The sequence below is a fragment of the Trachemys scripta genome, chromosome 1 (genome assembly GCF_013100865.1).
Source record: "Trachemys scripta elegans isolate TJP31775 chromosome 1, CAS_Tse_1.0, whole genome shotgun sequence".
Lineage (NCBI taxonomy): Eukaryota > Metazoa > Chordata > Testudines > Emydidae > Trachemys > Trachemys scripta.
Window position 1 is genome coordinate 104,890,182 of NC_048298.1, and position 24,138 is coordinate 104,914,319.

Sequence of the window (24,138 nt, forward strand, 5' to 3'; positions counted from 1 at the left end):
TTTCCAGGTATCAAAGTTAGGCTGACTGGTCTACAAATCCTTGGGGTCTTCTTTGTTCTCCTTTTTAAAGATAGATTATATTTGCTCTTTGACGCTAGTAAGCCAGTTCAGGATAAAATTAACAGACTAGTTCACCTGAGTGTGATCTTAAAGGCATGTCAAGAGGCATTGCAAGGTAATCAGGCTAATTCACTGTGTGTAAGTAACAAAGGAATGTTAATTGGGCTTCCAAACATAAGAGGTTCACTTAGACTCATAGACTCATAGACTCTAAGGTCAGAAGGGACCATTATGATCATCTAGTCTGACCTCCCGCATGATGCGGGCCACAAAACCTGACCCACCCACTCCTGGAAGAATTCTCTCCCTTGACTTAGCTGTTGAACTCCCCAAATCATTATTTAAAGACTTCTAGTCACTCAGAATCCTCCAGCAAGTGACCCCTGCCCCATGCTGCGGAGGAAGGCGAAAAACCTCCAGGGCCTCTGCCAATCTACCCTGGAGGAAAATTCCTTTCTGACCCCAAATATGGCGATCAGCTGAACCCCGAGCATGCGGGCAAGATTCTCTAGCCAGACCTTCTGGAAAAGTTCTCTGTAGTAACTTTTAATATCCCATCATTGACCATTGTTATCGACCTATTGACTAAAATCACTGTATCCCATCAAACCATCCCCTCCATAAACTTATCAAGCTTGATCTTAAAGCCAGAGAGGTCTTTCGCCTCCACTGTTTCCCTTGGAAGGCTGTTCCAAAACTTCACCCCTCTGATGGTTAGAAACCTTCGTCTAATTTCAAGCCTAAACTTCCCGACGGCCAGTTTATATCCATTCGTTCTAGTGTCCACATTAGTACTGAGCTCAAATAATTCCTCTCCCTCCCTGATATTTATCCCTCTGATATATTTAAAGAGAGCAATCATATCCCCCCTCAGCCTTCTTTTGGTTAAGGTAAACAAACCGAGCTCCTCGAGTCTCCTTTCATATGACAGATTTTCCATTCCTCTGATCATCCTAGTGGCCCTTCTCTGTACCCATTCCAGTTTGATTTCATCCTTTTTAAACATGGGAGACCAGAACTGCACACAGTACTCCAAATGAGGTCTCACCAGTGCCTTGTATAACGGAACCAGCACCTCCCTATCCCTACTAAATCTCCCTAGATTGTGAGATCAATCTAATGAGACAATTCACTTAACAGCAGGATACTAAGAGAGGAAAGATAACTTCTCTGAAATGGACCACTCTCATTACCACTTCAAAAGTTATCTTTCCTCCCTTGGTATCCTGCTGTTAAGTGAATTGTCTCGTTAGACTGACCTCACACTTGGTAAGGCAATCCCATGTTTTCATGTATTTATACCTGCTCCTGTATTTTCCACTCCATGCATCTGATGAAGTGGTTTCTAGCCCACGAAAGCTTATGCTCAAATAAATTTGTTAGTCTCTAAGGTGCCACAAGGACTCCTCTTTAAATTGCATTTGTCTGAATTTACCCACATCCTCTTAGAAGGTATCAATGTAATCAAATTAACTTTTTCATGTTTTGTGTTTGCCTTTACATTATGTATGCAACTATACTCAATTGTTATTAGATCAAAAAGCACATATTTAGCATTTAGATGTAAAATTACTTGATATAGACTTGGTGGCGATCACATTGTGTTTACAAGACCGAAACCTTAAGGCTGAAGCATTCAATCTTCAAAGCAAGGCCATTAGGACTTGTCACAGACTCAAGTATCTATTCTTCCTCACACTAGATGCCCAGACTGTCTTTCTAGGAAGACACCTGTCAGCTTGTTCTTTAGTCAGCGAGCTATAAATATAGATTCATGGGACTGATCCAACAGCTCTGATCTTTCTGGATGCTATCAGGGGCTATTCCAGATGCAAGACGGATCTCCCCAAATCTGCTTTGGTAAAACCCTGAGGAACTTATGGAAGGACACTAAGAGACTTATGGAGAATTAGCAGGCATTACACCTCTGCTAACAACTGGTCTCTCAGATTCTGAACCAACTGTAATGTTTCTTATCTGCTTAGACCTTTTAATAACTCTTATTTCTTTTCCCGAATTAATAAATCTTTAGTTTAGTTTTCTAAGGATTGGCTTCCAGTGCTGTTTTTGGTGAGATCTTGAAGTATCCAGTGAACCTGGGGTGAGTGACTGTTTTTTGGGGACTGGAAAAGCCTAATGTTTGGTGGCTTTGGTTTTAATAACCTTACATCATAAAGTTCAGCTTCTCTGGGCTGGAATGCTAAGGGGGCTGTATGTGACTCCTTGGTAAAACTAATATAGTGATGCAGGGGTACACTTTTGTTACTGGCTTGGAAAAATCTAACTGTAGACTATACCACCAGTTTGGGTGTGTCTGCCCTGTTTTCTGACAGCGTGTTCTGAGTTTGGCATTCTTAGCTGTGACCCACTCTATGAACCGTGACACTCTTCTCCAGTGGTCTGGAACCATGTCTATCCCCCATCAGTTCTCGAAGTCTATTATTATCAGGGAGGAGCAGCTTTCGTAAGACAATGCTTAAAGGGTGCCCTTCAGTTTACTGGCTTGATTTGCATATTGTGTTTGCTAGATCTGCAAATCTGCAAACCCTTGTGAACTCTCCTCTCCTACTCCCAACCCCATACACACTTCAAGCACTGCTGGGTCCCTTTCTCCTCTCTGCCCCTTGTTTCTGATCATTTCAGGCCATGCATATACCCCATTCTCTCAACTGAACTTTTTTGAGAGATCTGGAAATTAGAAAACACCTAGGCAGAAAGCTAAGAACAGGGGAAATGGATGGTGGGGAATAGGATCATGGACAAGTAAATCAGTCATTAGCATTACAGTCTGGTATAATTATGTGGAAGTCTTTATGATTTTAAGATAAGCTCTTACCTGCACAAGTTGCTGCTTCAATTTCTGCATTTCTGATATGTTGAGCTCACTGAAGAGATCAGAGACTGGGTGCAGAGATTCTCCTTTCCTAACTGCAGGAGTCCGGTAATCTCCATTCAGTTTCACAAGAGGCCCATGGATGTGTCCATTCATTTTGTCATCATTATTAGGTTCGCTCCCATCCTCTGCAAACTTTAATCCATCTACCGATATATTAATGTGATTACTGTACATACTATCATTGAGGTTGATATACTGGGAGAGTTCCTTCCTCAGATTGTTCTTTTGCTCCCTTTCATTTTTTAAAGTCTCCAGGGCTTCCTCCAGCTGATGTTCGGCGATCTCCTTCAATCGGATGGCATCTTCTAGCTGGCTATTAAGCAATACTGTCTCCTCCTCAAATCGTTTAATCTCATGCTTTAAACCTTCATATTCAACCTGAATTAGACAAGACAAAGAACATTCATAACACTAAAACTTGGGTCTTAAAAACCTGCCATATATTAGCCTGATTGAACTAGGCACTAAATAGCCAAAAATTACTTAGACCAGGCATTGCCAGTAGCTGCAAAGAGTGTCATGCTCAGAAAATTCATGAGGAAAGGTGTACTGCATGTACCCCATTTTATTAGTTTTTGGTTTTATATTGTACTGCAGACATTTTCAAGGGGTGAGAATCAGAATCTGTGGGTGATTTATTAGGACACATACTGTATTTCAGAGGTTCTCAACCTTTTTCCTTCCGAGTCCCCCATCCCCAACATGCTATAAAAACTCCATGGCCCACCTATGCCACAATAACTGGTTTTCTGCATAAAAAAGCTAGGGCTAGCATTAGGGGGTAGCAAGCAAGGCAATTGCCTGGGGTCCCATGCTACAGGGGCCCCCACAAAGCTACATTGTTCAGGCTTCAGCTTCAGCGGGTCTCAGGGACCTGGGCTTCAGCCCCATGCGGTGAGGCTTTGGCTTTCTGCCCTGGGTACCAGCATGTCTAATGCTGGCCCTGCTTGGAGGCCCCCCTGCTCGAGGCCACCTGCTCGAGGTCACCTAAGGGGCCCTGGATCCCTGGTTGAGAACCACCACTGTATTTCATGCAAGAACAGTCACTGACCTGAAGCTACACTAGGAAGTACAGCTTTATTATTAGTTATCAGAAGTAACGTTTGTCTATTATGGCATTGCGTATAGATAGAGGTTAATTATACTGTTTGACTTATCACTCATAGGTATTTCTAAGGCATCTATCACCATGGCATCTAACTTCTTATCCGATGTAATCACTGCATGTCCAGTTTTTTTATACTGTAGAGACATATAGGTTTGTTTTATGAAAATTATTCAATAAGGTTTTATTTTAAAAATGAAAGCACAGACTAATAACCCAAACTGTTTAAAACTGCCAGATGTCCTCAAGTGGCAGCAATTTTAAAATAGAGGTTAACTTTTGACAATCCAAAAAATATAATAGTAGCAGTGTTCAAGAAGGGAATACAGAATCCATTTTAGGGCACTGACAGCTGGTCTTCTGGTCCTGTAGCAAGCCAGACTGAAATTCTTCCCCTGCTGAGTTGGTGTTGGCCACTCCAGTTTTCACTGCCTGTAAATCTCTCGCCTCATCACAGAGCAGCCACCCAGCTCCACAGGCAGGGAGCTGTTTTTTTCTCAATACATGTGATAATGTGGCTGAAGAAAATGGCAGCTTCTTCTCCTAAGTAACTACCATGTTTTTAGAAAGGAAGAGAGTTCCCCATCCCATCACAACTATAGCCACTCACTGTAGTGGAGAAAATGGAGAAGCTATCTGCTATGCCAGACATGGACAAAAATGCAGGCGAGAAAATGAGGACTACCTGGTTCTAGGCAGTTTACTTCCAATGCTGAACAATTCACTTAGAAAATGAACCTGTTTGACACAAACTCAAAGTTTCACATCAACAGAGCCAAAGAAAGAAGCTAGTGGAAGTGTTGGTTCAAATACATTTGATACCAGTTTGTTAAGGATCCGATCCTTCTCCCACTGAAATCAATGGTAAAACTCCTATTGACATCAAAGGGAGTAGGCTTGGGTTCTAAATCACGTTGCTGTCACAATGACCAGCCAGTAAGATGGAAGAAGATCTGCGCTCCTTGGCTCTCATTAGCATTCCAGCTGCTCTGATCCTCACCTCCACTATTATCCAAAAGAATTAGGAACTGCCATTACCAGTATACTGGTTTAGTTCCATTGTAGTTTGTTGGCAAGGAAGATTTGGCTCATGAGTCTGCCTATGCAGAGCAGCTTGAGGGACTGGGACCTGTAATAATTCCTTCTTTCACCTTGTCTTGTCTTGATGGAATCACTAGCTCCAAGAAAGACAATTCTATACTGGGAGAGCCCTGGCTGCTGAATTGGAATGGGAAGGGTTCTTATGCTAGAATAAGCATCTGATCAGTCAAGACACAGGAATGTGTTGGACAAGAATCATTATGTAAGTGACCGAGCAATTCTGGCATTCTGATTCTTCCCTCAGTGATAAGCAAAGTGACACAAAAATAAAGGATGTTTAATGAAAACAAAATACTTTTATACCTGGTACTTTTCCCCCTCAGAATAAAAATTATTAGAAGTAACTCTCAAACTTTATGGACAATAAAGACAGATATTTATTTCACCCTTGTGTCATACGAGTGGTTTCAGAGGGCGGTGTGGGAGGATTGGAGAGGGTGAGAGAAAGTTAAAAGTATTTTCTGGTACTACACCTACCACGGAATCCCTTGAACAGTTTCTGTGGCTTTACCTAATCATATTTTTAAATTTATAGGAAATAATTTCCCAATTTTCAATTTTTTTCCAGTTCCTTGTTGCTGTACGAAAGACCCACACAAACAAAATGGAAATTTACTGACCATACACTGCAAACTGACTATACACAAATTCCTATTAAATCCACAAAATAAACTTTAAAAAAGGAAGAGAAAAATATTTTTTGACTAATTTCTTTTGTGTTCATTATAAAATAGAACCAGACAATTTTTTTCACACAAACAAAATTTTGATAAAGATTCATTAACATTTCCATTTTCCAATCAGCTCTACTTGTAAAAATGATAGCTTTAAACATACAGTGGTATGATTTTTAATTTGATGATATTCCTTTAATATTTTTAATTTGTAAAATTCAGATTTTAAAATAAATCAGATTAAGTAGTGCAATAATATCTTTTGGTAGAGGAGGGAGAAATTTGGTTTTCAAGTAAACGTTGAAAAATTCCCAAGTCAAACAATTCAAGTCAAAAATTTGGCAGACATTACTAGTTGGCAGGCATTACTAGTTGCATCTTCAGTAGATGGTCTGGAATTTTGTTTCATTCGGTGTCTACACAAATATTTAAAAAGCAGAATTTAAATATAATACAAGGAATGGGTCCCTGCATATAGGAAGTTCCTTTTGGGCTTGGATATTCAGTAGACAGTTGAGGACTTTTATTTGGGAGCTGGCTGAGAAGGCAGTCTTTAGAATTTGAACCTTGAGATTGCTCAGTGACATGATATCAACAGCTCAGGGAAGTTAGTGACTGATTGCACTGGGAATTTTTTGAAAATCTGGAGGTTTGGGGTTTAGCCCAGATTTTGAGAATTGGATTGGGGGGGGTCACAAATCTGTGGTGCTGTTGTTTTGTAGGGAAATTAATCCTGAAAACACAGGCCCTATTAATAAAATCCAGTATCTATATTTTTTTGATTATACACATAACATCAGCTGTGTATAGCAGAAATTCTCATGAAAATCAGAGAGATTTGCACTGTCTGTGAACAGTAACTGACTTTTACATTGCCATTTTTCATGGATTCTTCTTCTAAATGCCTAAAAAGATGTGATGATAAAATATCAAGGACTACGTAATACATGATTTTATAAATTAAAGAACATACAAGACTAAGCTCTTATGAAATTTCATCTTGAAGATCAAAACTATTTTCTGAGTTACAAGAACAGAAAAAAAATATTTGATACAAAAATACTGTGATTTTTTTAAGTCAATCAAAATATGCCAAATATTTTTTCCTCTTTATGGGGCCCTGCTATTCCTTTTCATTAAAAGAGAAGTGTTCTAAGAGACACAAACACTTGTGAAAAGATTCTCTTCTGATGGAAACTATGACTGTCCATTCATGGATCTAGTTTTCCCAAGATCTGTGCAGATCATTTCCATGAAGCTAGTGAGAATCATACTTGTGCCTCAAAGGGGAAATACAGTGGCCTGGATAATACCGCTCTGATAAAGACAATCTGCTGGGAATTTAGTTTTAGAAATTTGTAAGTCATGGTGTCTCAATATAAGGAAAGGAAAGTATAGATCTGTTTCTATTATCTCCATGTCCCCTGTTGTGCTACCTTGTTGTTCTAAGCGCTTCAACCACCATGTCAGGATGGGTAAAATATTAGTAACAGTTAGATGAAATAGTACTGCAAATCTGACAGGAGCAAGATAGCTTTGTTAACAAACTCCCTCTAGACACTGTGGCAAACTTGGATACTTGATAAAAGCCCTAATTATCCCATTGAGCATGTTAGGACTTAAAAAGCAACTGCATGTTATGGATGCGGGAAGCAATTACGATCTGTTAGAAATGAAGGCATTGCCTTATAAATTGTAAACGAGTGCTGACATGGAATGTGTTTAAAAGAAGAAAAATATTGCCTGTTTAATCACCTGAATTGCATATTTACTGATTTATCATGAAAAGATAGCACTTTTGACAGAGGAACAAATCCCTTTTGTCCAAAACAATAGTTTTCTTGATTACTTCACCAGCAATAAAATTTTCCACAGAAAAATTTACGTTTTTCAGAGTAACATTTCCAAATGTCATATATGTATAAGTGGGTCTGAGTTGTGCATACATATTAAGTGGAGAGCAATCCTGGATACTGTTTACAGCTGGATGCAGTGGGGTTTTAATTTGTCATGGAACCTCCGGGTGCATTCAGCACTTTACTAAGATTTCCAGTGTGTTAGTTTGCCAATACTATATTTTACAATGACTGTTTAACAATAACCTGCAAGATATGCAGAATCTCATACCAGATTAATTTAAGGTAGGTCAAATTATGCAGTTTTAAGTCAACCAGTGTTGTATATTTTTTTTTAGTCTAGCATCTAAAATCTTTTCTGTGCTTACTTGGTTCTGTTTCAGTGTGGACACCAGTTTTTGCAAAGTGATATTTTCTTCTTCAAGCTCTGTGTAATCCTGAAGAAGTCTTGCCTCTCGGAATTTGTATTCTCGAATTTCGTCTTTCATCCGTATTCTCTGCAGCTCTGCCATTTCGTTATTCTGAAGGAGAGGAAAAAACCCCAACATATTACTATTTCATTTCCAGCAGCATGAATGGTAAACATGGCCCCAGTGTATAACAAGGGCAACAAACAAGTAATCAAAATGATTTAACACTACACGTCAAAACGGCAGCACCACAATTAATATGTTGTCATACCACAGTTTCTGTTATTTGTTATACAACTGGATGTATACAAATGAGCATATATGATATGGAAACTTGAACAAAATAGTTCCAAGATTAATTTTCTATTTAAATTAAAAAACCCTCCAGTGCTTTATCGTCTCATTACTTTTATTTGCTAGAAGCCTGGTTGAAAGGCTTAGATCAAAACACAATTGCCTACTGTTTTTCACTAAAGGACAACACACTAAACTCATACAGCAGAAAAATGAATAATGGTGTCTGTCTTGCAAAGATAACTATTAACCAAGATGAAGTAATATAAGAACCAACTTCATGTTTTGAAATCATGTACAGGTATTTGTGTGCTGTACTACTATTCAGTGAAACCTGTTGCAAGTGACTACTCAAAGGATGGAAAATTCAGTTGTTCAACAGATGTGGTCTTCTAATAATGCTGGAGTATTTCAGGATAACATGAGGCAGCTTCTTAAGCCCAGAGTTTACCCATTAGGGTGGTCTCTTGTTTCAGGTTCTACTGTATGTCTAAAGTGATATATGTATAAGTCATTTCAACAATAACCCTACCAGTTTTCTAGACAACATTCTTATATATGTTTCAAGAACTGCCACCAGAAAGTTATTTGACTGCATCTAATTCTAGGTTTGACTAATTTTTTGCATCTAGAGCTTGGGTTTCCTAAAGTTATTCTTTGTGGGAGATTCAGATGCTGAAGTGACCATTAATCTCTCTAAATCATCAGATATCAGAGGCCTGATTTTAATGGTACACTTGTGTAACCCCACTGTCTTCTATGGAGTTACTCCTGATTTATAATTAGGCTTGGAATGAGTCGATTTTTTTCGGTAAATGTCAACAAAAGTTGATTTCACCATACACAAACCAATGAGAACTATTTCCATCAATAATAATCAAAATTTACAGATAGGCAAAGTAACAAATATGCTGCTTGACAACTTATTAGAGTTTGATTTAAGGGTAAAATTTTGACATATGATGTTGACAGATTGTATTTTAGCAGTTATAAAGCTTTAAGTTTTTAAATCTCAAAGTTTACTCTCATTAACTAATTATTGTGTGACACTCATAACTTCCTGCAACTGTGAAAATTTAAATTGATAAAAATAAAAAAAGTGTAAAAATAAACATCAATATTATCCTTTGAAGTGATAAAAAAATAAAAATCCAATTCTGCCAAACCTATTTATAATGGAGTAGGTGAAAGTGGAATCAGCGACAGATATAGCCTTTCAGAGCAAGACTGCCCACCACTGCTCTGTATGTGAGCCCCTTCAGTCCTGATAGATGGCAATAAGGACCATCAGTCGCATCTTCCCCCCTCCTGCAGGAATGATGAGCACTGCAGTAGCAGTGGTACCTGGGGGTACGACGGAGTAAGAAGTAAGAAGAGTAAGAAGAACGGCTAGATTCATAATGATGGCATAGACTCTGTCTCTGCTGTGATGCCAGGAGGAGCAGAGATAGAAAATAATATAATCTATGATTTCTGCAGAGGGAGAGCAATCATAGACATTATGTCTTTCTGAAAAATTGAACATCTTTGTAAGAAACAGGCACTATAGAAACTGCATTCAGTGACCTGTGAATAGCTGGCTCTGTATGCAGTGGCAGATTAGCCACTGGGCCAATGGGGCCTATTCCTAGGGGCCCCAGCCAATTGGGGTGCCCCCGCGCTCCAGCCTGCTCTGCCTGCCCAGGGCTCCTGCCGGGGAGCAGGGTCATAAGAACATAAGAACGGCCATACTGGGTCAGACCAAAGGTCCATCCAGCCCAATATCCTGTCTTCCGACAGTGACCAATGCCAGGTGTCCCAGAGGGAGTGAACCTAACAGGTAATGATCAAGTGGTCTCTCTCCTGCCATCCATCTCCACCCTCTGACAAACAGAAGCTAGGGACACCCTTCCTTACCCATCCTGGCTAACAGCCATTAATGGACTTAACCTCCCTGAATTTATCTAGTTCTCTTTTATACCCTGCTATAGTCCTAGCCTTCACAACCTCCTCAGGCAAGGAGTTCCACAGGTTGACTGCGTTGTATGAAGAAGAACTTCCTTTTATTTGTTTTAAACCTGCTGCCCATTAATTTCATTTGGTGGCCCCTAGTTCTTATATTATGGGAACACGTAAATAACTTTTCCTTATTCACTTTCTCCACACCACTCATGATTTTATATACCTTTATCATATCCCCCCTTACTCTCCTCTTTTCCAAGCTGAAAAGTCCTAGCCTCTTTAATCTCTCCTTATATGGAACCCGTTCCAAACTCCTATTCATTTTAGTTGCCCTTCTCTGAACCTTTTCTAATGCCAGTATATCTTTTTTGAGATGAGGAGACCACATCTGTACGCAGTATTCAAGATGTGGACGTACAATGGATTTATATAAGGGCAATAAGATATTCTCCATCTTATTCTCTATCCCCTTTTTAATGATTCCTAACATCCTGTTTGCTTTTTTGACTGCCGCTGCACACTGCGTGGACGTCTTCGGAGAACTATCCATGATGACTCCAAGATCTCTTTCCTGATTAGTTGTAGCTAAATTAGTCACCATCATATTGTAGGTATAGTTGGGGTTATTTTTTCCAATGTGCATTACTTTACATTTATCCACATTAAATTTCATTTGCCATTTTGTTTCCCAATCACTTAGTTTTGTGAGATCTTTTTCAAGTTCTTCACAGTCTGCTTTGGTCTTAACTATCTTGAGCAATTTAGTATCATCTGCAAACTTTGCCACCTCACTTTTTACCGCTTTCTCCAGATCATTTATGAATAAGTTGAATAGGACTGGTCCTAGGACTGACTCTTGGGGAACACCACTAGTTACCCCTCTCCATTCTGAAAATTTACCATTTATTCCTACCCATTTATTCCTCCACCCACCTGCCTGGTGCTCCTGCTGGGGAACGGGGTCAGGTGCCAGGGATTGCCCCGCTCCGCCCGCCTGGTGCTCCTGCAAGCCCCTGCACCCCAATTTCCGCTCCCTGGCAGGAGCACCGGGCGGGCGGGGCAAGACCCCCACGCCCTGACCCCATTTCCCCAGCAGGAGCACCGGGGCAGTAGGAGGGGACTGCAGGTGGAAGGGATGGAGAGGAGCCCCCATTTGCTCTGGCCTAGGGCCCTACAAAAGTGTAATCTGGCTCTGTCTGTATGTACAGATTAATTCCTAGTACATAAGGGTGTAGTGATAAGTGTTCTCAATTCCAAGTTGATTTGCAAGACACAGATTTTTCGTTTTGCATCTGAGTTAAACATGTGTAAAATCCTAGAAGATAAAACTATAAACCAATATAAAATATGTTGATGAACAAAAAGCCGTGCAGCATAGCTGCTGTTTGTTGGCAGGAGAGAGTTCTCCTGCCGACAAAAACTTCTACCCCCAGTGAGAAGCAGCAGCTTTGTTGGCAGGAGAGTACTCCTGCCGACAAAACGGTGTTCACACCGGTGCTTTTTGCCATTAAAACTTTTGTCGTTTGGGAGTGTGTTTTTTTAATACCCCTGAACAACAAAAGTTTTGCCGACGAAGTGCCAGTGTAGACATACCCTCAATTTTATCTGGATTAAGACTGAAAATAAGGGTGAATCATCTCAAATTGGTTTTAACTGAAGTCAGTATCTGGCAGTGACATCATTTGTTTGTTAAAGGCTATAAAAATGATGAATTTGAAGATTCTTTGTCATACTCTACCTGATCATACTGCAGCACACCAGAATGAGATAGTTTTCCCTAGGTCTTGCTTAACTGTAAGTATACTGATCACATGTTTATGAATATTTCGTTACTGTATTGGGTGTAGTGACTGCTTGTTTTTAGGCTGTCAGGCATGTTTAGAGCAATTGTATAAAATACCATTTGACCTATACACTAAATAAAGGAATTAATAGTTAAATTAGTGTCTGGTGATTTCCCACATTAGTATTAATAATGTCCAATATCACTAATAATTCCAATACCACTGAACAACTGCCTGTGTTTTCCAATTCTGACATTATGTCTTTAATTTTGGTTCCTGTAGGATCTGGGTATACATGCAAGTCTACTTTCATGAGAAATGCGAGACAAAATGGACTGAAGGGATAGCAGCATGGGGACAACACCCAGCTCTACCTCTCTTTCACGTCAAGCATAACTGCGCTATCTCACAACCTTAACAATGGCTGGAGGAAGATCAGCCCCTGGATGAAGAGCAGGTGGCTGAAAATCGACCCAGGCAACAAGTGTGTTTTAAAGAATTCTCCTTCTGCATAACAGTCCCATACAGTAAAGGAATCTATCTCAGGACTGCTGAAGTGGGCCACAGCAGGCTCAGGTCCTTAGCCAATTGCAGTTGAGGAAAGGCGTGTGATAGGACAGGATTAGGGTGCATGAGCAGAGTTACACAGGAAAGCTAATGTCTGTTCACATTAAGTCTGATCCAAAGCCCAGTGAAGTCAATGGAAAGACTCACATTGATTTCAATGGATTTTGGATCAGGCCTATTATGCCAGTCTTTCATGAGCAACAACAAATTTACACACAAAATTAAATTTTAAAAAACACACAACCAAAAAATATGTTGGAGGTCAAAAATCGTAACTAGTAATTTGCAACTGTTGGATCAAGCAAAGGGTAGGAAGGTAGAACAGTTGATAACATAAAATTAAGGTTCTGACAAAAATTATACAAAACTAATCAATTATTTCATCCTTTACTTAATTTTTACAGGTTTCAGAGTAGCAGCCGTGTTAGTCTGTATCCGCAAAAAGAAGAACAGGAGTACTTGTGGCACTTTAGAGACTAACAAATTTATTAGAGCATAAGCTTTCGTGGACTACAGCCCACTTCTTCGGATGCATCGAAGAAGTGGGCTGTAGTCCACGAAAGCTTATGCTCTAATAAATTTGTTAGTCTCTAAGGTGCCACAAGTACTCCTGTTCTTAATTTTTACAAAATCCATCACATACTCTGGGATACAGTAAATATTAAAAAAACCCAAAAACACACAAAACTGGCTCAGCAATCAGCTACTTTGATCAAAAGTAACAGGTCTTAGAAAAAGCAGGAAGGGGACAAAACGGCCAGAGATCAAAGGACCTGGATAAAAAGGCTTTTTACCAAATCACTGATGCATTATTTCACTGATGCACTACAAACTACTTTATTTTGGAAATGGTTCTGAGATTAACTGAATGTGTAAGACCAAGGAATGGAACTAATTTCCCCCCTTAATACAACATATAGCAACTGTACAGGAAGCTTGAATGGCCACCTTTCTTAAATTCATCATCTTAAAACAAACAACCAAATGCTCATTCCTTCGCCACACACCACTGCTTCTCCTACACATTCCTGGAAGTATAAACAGAGCCACTTGTAATATTTCTCCTCTCTCCCTTCTTTTATCCATATAGAAAGTGTTACTACAGAACAATACGCTATTTGCTCTGGTTAAAATAAAAAAACAACAGCAACAACAAAAGAACCAGCCAAAAATAATGTCTGCTAACAGTTCTGTCTGCGATGTTACCTTAAGTGTATATCTAAAGCACTGGGTGGAAGCAAGCCTATTATTGTCATAGGGACCAACACCAACTCAGCATGTTATTTTGAAAAGATGATACAATATTTCACTAACGTAAAACACAAATCTTGTCACTGAAAATGGCATAACATTGCACTCTATATGCCAACCTCTCCCTTGGCACTTGCAGAAGCCCGCATTACGCTGGCAAAGATCCAGCTGTAAAGCACTGTTTCATTTTCAATACCGCACATAAAATGCTGTGCTTTACTAGTACAGCACAATGTTTTATCAAGGCTAATCTAAAAGCAATCTATAGAGGTTTTTTTTTTTCACATTAGTACCTAGTATGAGCAAACACCAGAAGAGGTCTTTCAGGATAGCGTGTAATGTTATAGTATTTTCATTGTTATGCTATTTCTATGTGGTCTGCATTGGTGAAATATTCTTTCATCTTTTCAAAATAACATGCTAAGTTGGTATTCCACCAAATGTTCTGATTAAAGACATAGGACATATGTCTGTCAACAATTGTGTCTATTATTTGTGTCAATTTTTAAAAAAATATTTTGACGGAACAATACATCATTATGGCGTATACAACAGTCTCCTGCTACCTAAGCCGGGGTGGGAGCATGACGCAAGTTTCACATTTGATCATCACATCAAGCATCTCTAAGGCATTTTTGAAATGCACCAAAATACTTTTATATGATGTAAAATGGGTGTGTCAGCAGGGCAATTTTCCAGATGAGCCACTAGGGGACAATTCTAACCCAAATGATTCTATGATTAGCAAAATAATTCATAATTAAACTTCACTTTTAATCATGTACTGACTATTAAAGTTCCAAGGGATGGCTGCTGATCCAGAAATGTTTGCAAGGGTTTAACCAAAAGATTTTTATCACCTCCAGAGAAGATTATCTGTATTACTGTACCTGTAAAACACTGAGTTAACCCAAGAGGTGGAGCTCAAGGTACATGAGTAATATTTTAATGCCTAGAGGTTATTTTCTGTCCCAATCACAAGAAGAATTTGATGCAATGATTTTAATGCATCTCTGCCAAAAAAGCAAGAAAGACATCCATGAAACTAAAGAAAACAACAGACTTCTTGTCAGCATGGCATCAGACTATGACTAGTGTGCATTAATTATTGTAGGTGTTAGCATATTGCTTAATGCATTACTGGAAGTTATTCAGATGCTACGGTAATAAGGGCAATATAAGAACCTATATAGAATAGAACAGAATAAATCCTAAACAATGTAAAATTGAATGCACCAATTAAGATGGAACTTAAGAGTTAATATCTGCAAACATCAGGCATGTCTTCAATGGCACTACTCAGATATGTAAAGTAAAGTACGTGCCCAAGTGTTTGGGCATATGCCTAAGGGCCATGGCCGTGAACTGTGAACTCTTCAGTTCAGGGAACCATGTCTTCCTATGTGTTCAGTTAACACGTCTTTTTATTCTCTGGAACAGAGCTAGGCCGATTCCCCAGATGTTTAATTGATCCTACCAGTATACAGTTAAGAGTCTCATTTAGGCTTATATATGGACATGGGGTCATGAGCATTTTTTCCACATTACTTCACATAAAACTCAAGGGAGGGATTCCAAGTCAAGCAGAAGTCATGCCGGCAGCCTTTGGCACAATAAAAAGCCTATTTTCTTCCACAGTGAATGCTGATCAGCTCTGTTAATCAGAAAACAATCAGATACGTGCACCAAAGCTAGTCTACACTGGACCAAAGTTTAAGTCTTATCTGGTGGGAAGTGCAGCCACATACTTGCACTGTATGTGAATTTCTAGTATTAATTTAGTAATTCAGGAGCAAAAACAATGAAAAAGTTAGGTACTTTGGTTTTAATAACAGAATAGCGTATGGATGCAATATAAAAACCCATTTGAACCTGACATTTGTAATGTACTAACAATAAATGGGATGTTTTGAAGCCAATTATGTCAGTTAGACAATTTATGATTAAACTAATATTTGCTTTCTTGAGTCTGGGAACACCTGCCATTGTAAACTTGGGTGCCAAATTCACTTTAATCTACACAGATGAAAATAAAAGGTTTGGGTTTTGTAGACACCAATACTTAATAAATACTTTTAGTTATATTTTATCTTGGGTTAGAATTTAACATATTATAAGTAATTTCTATTTCTTTTTCCATCCTAAATTTGTTTCTATTTGGCCCTAGGAAAACATAAATAAATGAATGAAAAATTCTTGAGAATAAAATAAAATAAAAATAAACCCCACAAAAAATGCCAAAATGTTCTTATTCTACTGACTTTGGGATAGACCGTTAGGAGCTATACGGTCCAATTACATCTTTTCTTTTAAAAAAATTGGTTTGTGTTTGGGTTTTAACAAATAAACAATCAAAATGGAAGAGTAAATCTATATCTGCATCCTATAGGACATATTCTATCCTCCTGGCATGGTTTACAAGGAAGCAAACCAACACATAAAGGGGGAGATGAAAAGCCACACTCTTTCCCTTTTCACCCTATAGAAACCCCTCTCTATGACAACATTACAATTAGAAATCTGTGGATTTTTGTGGCCACAGAGGGAATTCAGCCAGGGATCAGCTAATCTATGCAGGATAATACCCTTAAGAGTTAGCAGATTTCAAAGAAAAAAATCCACTCAGACATTAAGGATGCACCAAACCAAGAATGGAATAATGTGATGGGTGGTCCATCGAAACAACATTAATTCACCATATAAACCCATTCCATGCATGCGAGGTGCCACAACACCATTCTTCCTTCCAACCTGAAGGGCACCACATGGGACTGGGGACCTATGCAGAATAGAGGAGGTCGACCAGAAGGGAGGATGAGTACATAGTGCCCATTGTTTCCCACAACTGCATGTGAAAGCTAATTAAAAGTGAACTAAAGTCTTAGTCCCAATCCTGCATCAGGATCTGCTAGTGCAGGGTTGGGGAAACTTTTTGGCCCAAGGGCCACATTTGGGTATGGAAATTGTATGGCAGGCCATGAATGACCTCAAGCAACTCCCAGAAGCAGCGGCATGTCCCCGCTCTGGTTCCTATGCGGAGGTGTGGCCAGGTGGCTCTGCACGCTGCCCCGTCCACAGGTGCCACCCCTGCAGCTCCTATTGGCCATGGTTCCCAGCCAATGGGAGCTGCCGGGGTGGTGCTTGGGGTGGGGGCATCGTGCAGAGCCCCCTAGCTGCCCCTACACATAGGAGCCGGAGAGGGGACATGTCACTGCTTCCGGGAGCTGCATGGAGCCATGGCACGCACAGAGCGGGGCAAGACCCCGACTCCACTCCCTGACTGGAGTGCTGGAGTGGGAGAAGCCCTGGATCCCACTCCCCAGCGGGAGCTCGACGGCCGGATTAAAAGGGTCGGATGTGGCCCTCGGGCCGTAGTTTGCCTACTCCTGTGCTAGTGCCATCCCTGTGTCCTTGCAGAGCCCTGTAGATTAAGTGGGCACAGCAGTCTATGTTAGAGGATCCTGATGCAAGATCAAGGCCTGTAGCAGTCGAACTCCCCTTTAGGGAGGGGTTTCAGCAGTAGCAGCAGGCAGGGTAATCCTTGGTAGTGCAGCCAGGCTCCCCACAGCTCTGACCAAGCCAAAAGATCAAGATGTCACTGACCCTTGCCTCCATGATATCATCTGTTATCAGTGCGCTTGGGGACTTAGCATTACCATAATGGCATGATGAGATGAGGAAGAATAATCAAAGTCACTGCACCCTTCAGTGACTAGTGGACAAGGCGACTAGTAAATTGGCTGCTCTCTGCAGACTGCAAACAGAGCAGGACTGTGGAAGATCATGTATTGTATTTTTCACTCGCACTATAAAGAGGCTGTGACACGCTGTATTTCAAAGTAGCACCCTGGAACCCCCCTATTCACCACTATCATATCATTATATGTTTTGTACAAAGTATGCCTTGTGAGGTGTCATTTTAAAAGTCTTGATCTGTTGAACATCAATATCCTGTTGAATGGTATGTGCTATCATTGCATGTGAGGTTATGAAGCACTGCTATATGTGTTACTGAAATATGTTGTAAGGTTGGGAGATGCCCACAGCCAACCTTTCAATTGCAACAAAGGACCCCATCAGACATGTGCTGATGGCTCATTAAAGGGAATCCACTCTCCCAACAGCCATCCCTGAGACTTCTCAGAGAGACCACCTATGCAATGGAGACTGCTTGACCAATGGGGACTGCCTGATCCCCATGTCCCAGTAAAGATCTTTCCAGCATGCTGGAAGAAACTATAAAAGAGGGGAAGTGACATCATCACTTGCATCTCTCATGCCCCCCCGCCCTCCAACTCAACACCCGGAAGAACGTCTGGAGGATCAAAAACTTTGATCTGGGGAAGGGTGGTCCCAGCCTGTGTACTGATGAACTGTAACCTGCTTTCACCATCTTTCAAGGTGAGACAGTGCTTGATTCAAATCCTGTTTAGTTTGTAAAACTTAGACTGTGAATTTTTTTTATTTCTTAAGTAACCAACTTTGATCTCTACGCATGCTACTTATAATCACTTAAAATCTATCTTTACATTTTACCTAAAACAGTTGAAGTGCTTGGGAAATCTTAGCTTCGTTTACAAAGGCTAGCGTGGGCCCACTGCACGTTGAGGGAATGGCGAATGGGGTAATAAACGTACACTGGCCAGGCTTCTGACTAGGGCAAGACGGTACAGTTCTGGGATGCAAAACTGGGAAGCAGGGGGGAATTGGCTGGAGCCTCCCTATTGATGGTTCATGAGTGGCTAGGAGATCATTCATGTAACTCTGTTGGATGTGTCCCTGCCTGTGGATGTCTGCGTAAGTGCAGTACCTGCCAGAGGTATGTAGCTTGACATCAGCATCACAGTGTGAGAGGGATACCCCACGTTGGTGACTTGGAGGGCTCAGGAGTCCCACAGTCCTGGTTGCACCCTGGGGACCTGTCACAGAAGCTCCCTCCACAATGTGTTTGAAACCATGCTAGAAACAACTGTGCTGAAAAACAGACAGGTGCCACTCCGTGGAGTCCCTCCTATAGTCATCATGCCCACCTTCTCGGTCTTTCCTTGATTATTATTTCTTCCTACTGCAGCCTCTAGGCCTTCCTGCTTACCAAGCTCAGCACTAAACAAATGGAAGGAACTATCTTGATCCTATTTTCAACTGTCCCTCTTTTGCCCATAAAACCCCACCATTTCCTTACAGAGATTCCCCTCTTCGTCTACGATCAGTATCACCTGTTCACCTACCTTACTATATATTTTTTTAAAGTTTGCACTCTAGACAGAGCTAATGTATGCAAGCTTGCATTCACGTTAATGTCATTCTTATCCCCTCCCTTCACATTGTCTTTCACACCCACCTTCATGTCTTCTCCCAGTTCCATGAACACTTACACATGTGCTTGACTTTAAGGATGTCACTAATCCCATTGAACTCAAGCATACACATACATGTTTGCAGGATCAAGACCTTAGACTGTCAACTCTGAGGCAGGGGCTGACTTTTGATTTACATTTGTACAGCACTCAGCACAATGGGCCAGTATAAAATAATAAAAACAAAAACTACCACGACCAAAGTAACACAGAGAAAAAAAAACTTCTCCAGAGCTGGCTTTAGCACTTTTGGGTGGGGCTGCACAACAACAACTTTTGTCAGCTCCTCTACAAACATACACAATTTCTGCCCACAATTAAATGAAATCAAAACAGGGATTCTTACATTCTATAATGTCTTGGGGTTGGATCTGTTAACAAAGGGCTCACATGAGCCCCCTCCTGCTCATCAATTGCAGAGACTGAAAGTGATCAACTCTTAAAACCCATCTAAGTGGTCATTTGGAAGTGGCATCTGCCAGTTGCTTTTTTTAAAAAACAAAAACAGCCATCCGTCGGGTGTTACATGCCAAATTTCCCAGTGGGTCTAAAGGGAGATTGATTACACACAAAACAAAAGTAATACTAACCAGGGGCGGTGAGTTGTATGGGCCTGTGGTGCCCGGGCTCAAGGAATATTCAGGGCCAGGGGCCCTGCTCCACCAATGTTTGGAGCTGGGTCTCTCCCCTGGCCAGGCCTGGAGTGGCCCCCCCCCTTGCTTGCCCCCCCCCCGCCTCCCACGGGCTCTGGAGTGTCCCCCCGCAGCGTCCCTGCCTGAATGAAAGCGGTGCCTCTCCTTCGCCTGCCTACGCTGCCGGCTACAGCACAGAGCAGCGCCCGTGGCAGGCTGAGGCAGCTGGCTGCTGTTCCACCTCAGGAGGGGGTGGGGGGAGGAGGCACACACGTGCTTGGAAGCCCTCCTCTCCCTTCCCCCGGCACTAGGGTGACCAGATCACCCAAGTCAAATATCGGGACGCAGGGGGGGAGGGGGCAAAAAACAAAACAAAAACAAAAACACCCTTCCTCAGCGCTGGAGGGAAGCGCGGGAGACGCAGGGGAAGCGCGAGGCCGGGATGAGTGAGAGTCCGGCCTGGCCCCGAGCGCAGGCAAGACTCAGTCAGGCGGTAGGGAGAGTAGGGGGATGGCCCACGGGGCCAGGCGGCAGCTGTTCTCCCCCCCAGGCAGCGGGACTTGGGAGCAGCCGCTGCTGCAGCTCCCACTGCCGCGGGGGGAGGAAGCAGCTGATGGCCAAGCTCAGCGGCTGCGGCTCTGGTGCCCAGGCCCGAAGCCCCCGAGCCTGGGCCTGCTGCGGGGACCCAGCAGTGCGCGCGCTGCGCCCAGCCCCTGGCCAGTCGCATCTGGGCTGCTGCCCAGCTGGTGCTATCCTGCGGCGGCCCCGGAGTGGGGGCAGCAGGCCCCAGCCCCCCCATCCCGCTCGGGTCCCGCAGGGGAACGAATGGGGCTGGGCTGCCGATGCCTCTGCCCCAAGGCCGCCGCGGGATTGCACCAGCTGGGCAAGTTGCAAGTTGTGCAATTTGCTTTCACCACCTCTTCCTCAGGCATAGAGGATCTTGCTTCCCAGAAAAATAAAACAAACATCAAGCTAATACAAAGAGTTGCTCCTAAGGGTAAACTGAGATGCAGCCAGTATATTGAAGGAAACAAGAAGAAATCAATTTGAATGTGCTTTAGAAAGCAGTTTGCATAAATTACTACAGGTTAGAGAGAACCTGGATTTTAGTTTCATGGGCTACGAGAGCTGTAAAATTGGGCAGCTACCAAGTCATCCTTCAAAATACAATGAGGCAGCTATGCAGAGCTCCACTTCAAAAAACACATGCTATATATACCTGTAGGTCTTTTAGAATAGTTTTACTAGAAAAACGTGCTCTGTAAATTGACAGTTGCCCGTGCGTCTTAAAAGCTCTTTGCAGATTTGCATAAGCTATCTCTCTCAAAGTCAGTAAACTATATCAAACTCTCCTTACTCAAAATCGATGGCACGATATCACCCGCTGTTATGAAAAGAGGAAAAATATGAATAGCTAGCACGACAGCAATTCTCACTCTTTTCCAAGAAGGAACTGAGAAAATGGCAAAGTTCATCTTGAAATAAACACTTCTGTGCCATAAAGTCCAAATGTTGTCTCGGTGACCAATTCTGTCACTGATAAGGGAAGAGAATTTCTCCACAGTGCATATGCAACTCCAGTGTTTAAAATCAACATATTCTTTTACCTCACATGTTGCAAGACAAACCTAATGTACTGCAGTGCATCTGACCTTGCATGCAGACCACACATGCTTGCTTTTCTATGACATCAGGCACATTTGTTGGTGTTAAGAAGATGGCAAGGTTTCAGTGACTAATTCCTTTCTTCCCAGAACATTTGGCATTTTTGCTTTCATCACTGTGTTTGAGTGATTTCAGCAATGAGTTATGAACAAAGATGAGATTTTTCTGTGATGGTAAACAACAACTTTCAGGGCTGAATGTTAAATACCACTTCTTTACTGTTTTTGGCGCACGTGGTAGTTCATTAATATTAATTGCTATGTGCAAGAAGTAGGGCACGTCTTCACTGGCAGTGCTTTAACATTGCTTGTGTAGTCGCAGCACAGCGCTGGGAGCTCTAAAAAACCCACCTCCATGAGGGGCGTAACTCCCAGTGCTAGTGCACTGTCTATACTGACACGTTACAGCGCTGAAACTTGCAGCGCTCAGGGGGTGTTTTTTCACACCCCCGAGCAAGAAAGTTGCAGCACTGTAAAGTGCCAGTGTAGACAAGCCCTTGGTAAAGCAAACCGCCATTGGAGGTTATGTGAATTCCTTGATAACTGACATTGTTGTGTTTTTTTCTCTGCCAGTTCATTATAAATTGATTTTAAACATGGTCTTGACTTTTTTGCTCTGACCTTTCTTTTATTTATTTTAAAATACAGATAACACCTCCAGTACTCTTACTTCACATCTTACAGTCATCCCAGGTGACTTTTACAGTGACAATTTTCTATCTCAGCTTTAAAGGACTGATCAAGTGAGAAATATCAAGATTTGCTACATGATACCAGAAATGTTCCAAACATAATACATTCTATGGCAACAGAATACAAGGGCCAATTACTAATGATATAATCAGCCTGAGAGCTACTCAGAGATGAGATGCATGGTAGCTGAACCCTACAATTAAATTATTGTTTTAGAAGTTAAATAAGCACAGAATGTAGTGGCAAGTAATAAGCGATGGCCACGTTAATACCATCCTATACCGAAAACCCACCGACCGCTACGCCTACCTTCATGCCTCCAGCTTCCACCCCGGACACACCACACGATCCATCGTCTACAGCCAAGCGCCGAGGTACAACCGCATCTGCTCCAACCCCTCAGACAGAGACCAACACCTACAAGATCTTCACCAAGCATTCTCAGAACTACGATACCCACACAAGGAAATAGAGAAACAAATCAGCAGAGCCAGACGTGTACCCAGAAGCCTCCTGCTACAAGACAGGCCCAAAAAAGAAATCAACAGAACTCCACTGGCCATCATCTACAGTCCTCAGCTTAAACCTCTCCAACGCATCATCAGTGATCTACAACCCATCCTGGACAATGATCCCTCACTTTCACAGACCTTGGGAGGCAGGCCAGTCCTCGCCCACAGACAACCCGCCAACCTTAAGCATATTCTCACCAGCAACCATGCACTGCACCATAACAACTCTAACTCAGGAACCAACCCACGCAACAAACCTCGATGCCAACTCTGCCCACATATCTACACCAGCAACACCATCACAGGACCTAACCAGATCAGCTACAACATCACCGGCTCATTCACCTGCACGTCCACCAATGTTATATATGTCATCATGTGCCAGCAATGCCCCTCTGCTATGTACATTGGCCAAACTGGACAGTCACTACACAAGAGGATAAATGGACACAAGTCAGATATCAGGAATGGCAACATACAAAAACCTGTAGGAGAACACTCCAACCTCCCTGGCCACACAATAGCTGATGTAAAGGTAGCCATCTTACAGCAAAAAAACTTCAGGACCAGACTCCAAAGAGAAACTGCTGAGCTCCAGTTCATTTGCAAATATGACACCATCAGATCAGGATTAAACAAAGACTGTGAATGGCTATCCAACTACAGAAGCAGTTTCTCCTCCCTTGGTGTTCACACCTCAACTGCTAGCAGAGCATCTCACCCTCCCTGATTGAACTAACCTCGTTATCTCCATACTGATTTATACCTGCCTCTGGAAATTTCCATTACTTGCATCTGATGAAATGGGCATTCACCCACGAAAGCTTATGCTCCCAATACTTCTGTTAGTCTTAAAGGTGCCACAGGACCCTCTGTTGCTTTAAACAATATCCCTTCGCCCTGAGGGTTTGCCTGAAACTCAAAAACATTAGAAATGGAGGGGGAGGGGAGAAGGAATGGGGTTAAAATCATATTTAAATCCACTTTTTTTCATTACTCTTGCTTGTATTAACCCTTTGAAAGCTTGAATTTAAAATTTGTTGCCTTAGGACGGTGTTTATTTTTACTTACCACTGGGCTTCTATATGAGGTTATTACTGTAGGGCTTCTTAGGAAGCTGGGCTGATTGCAACAATTCTCTTGAGAAAAATCTCAGTGAAATCTTTTTTTTTTTTTTTTTTTTTAAAGGAAAGAATTAAGTATATTTCATCCAAAAAGTCTTCACTGAGAATGCCCAGAAGTAAGTATTCAAAAAGAACTCATTCTTTTACACCAGGATAGTGCACTCACTAAAGAATCAATAGTTAGTATTTTAAAGTATACAAATAGAGCTAGTTGGGA

General features: G+C 41.6%; 1 protein-coding gene across 7 annotated transcripts in view; it reads right to left on the reverse strand.

The window, feature by feature from the left end:
- BICD1 (BICD cargo adaptor 1) overlaps positions 1 to 24,138 on the reverse strand; it is a 295,717-nt gene that overhangs the window by 85,059 nt on the left and 186,520 nt on the right. For all 7 annotated transcript variants that reach the window (XM_034780066.1, XM_034780076.1, XM_034780072.1 and 4 more), the window contains exons 3-4: positions 8,061 to 8,213; positions 2,897 to 3,334 (exon numbers count right to left, since the gene is read on the reverse strand). In XM_034780066.1, the coding sequence (XP_034635957.1) occupies positions 2,897 to 3,334; positions 8,061 to 8,213 (591 nt within the window). The remainder of the gene's footprint in view (positions 1 to 2,896; positions 3,335 to 8,060; positions 8,214 to 24,138) is intronic.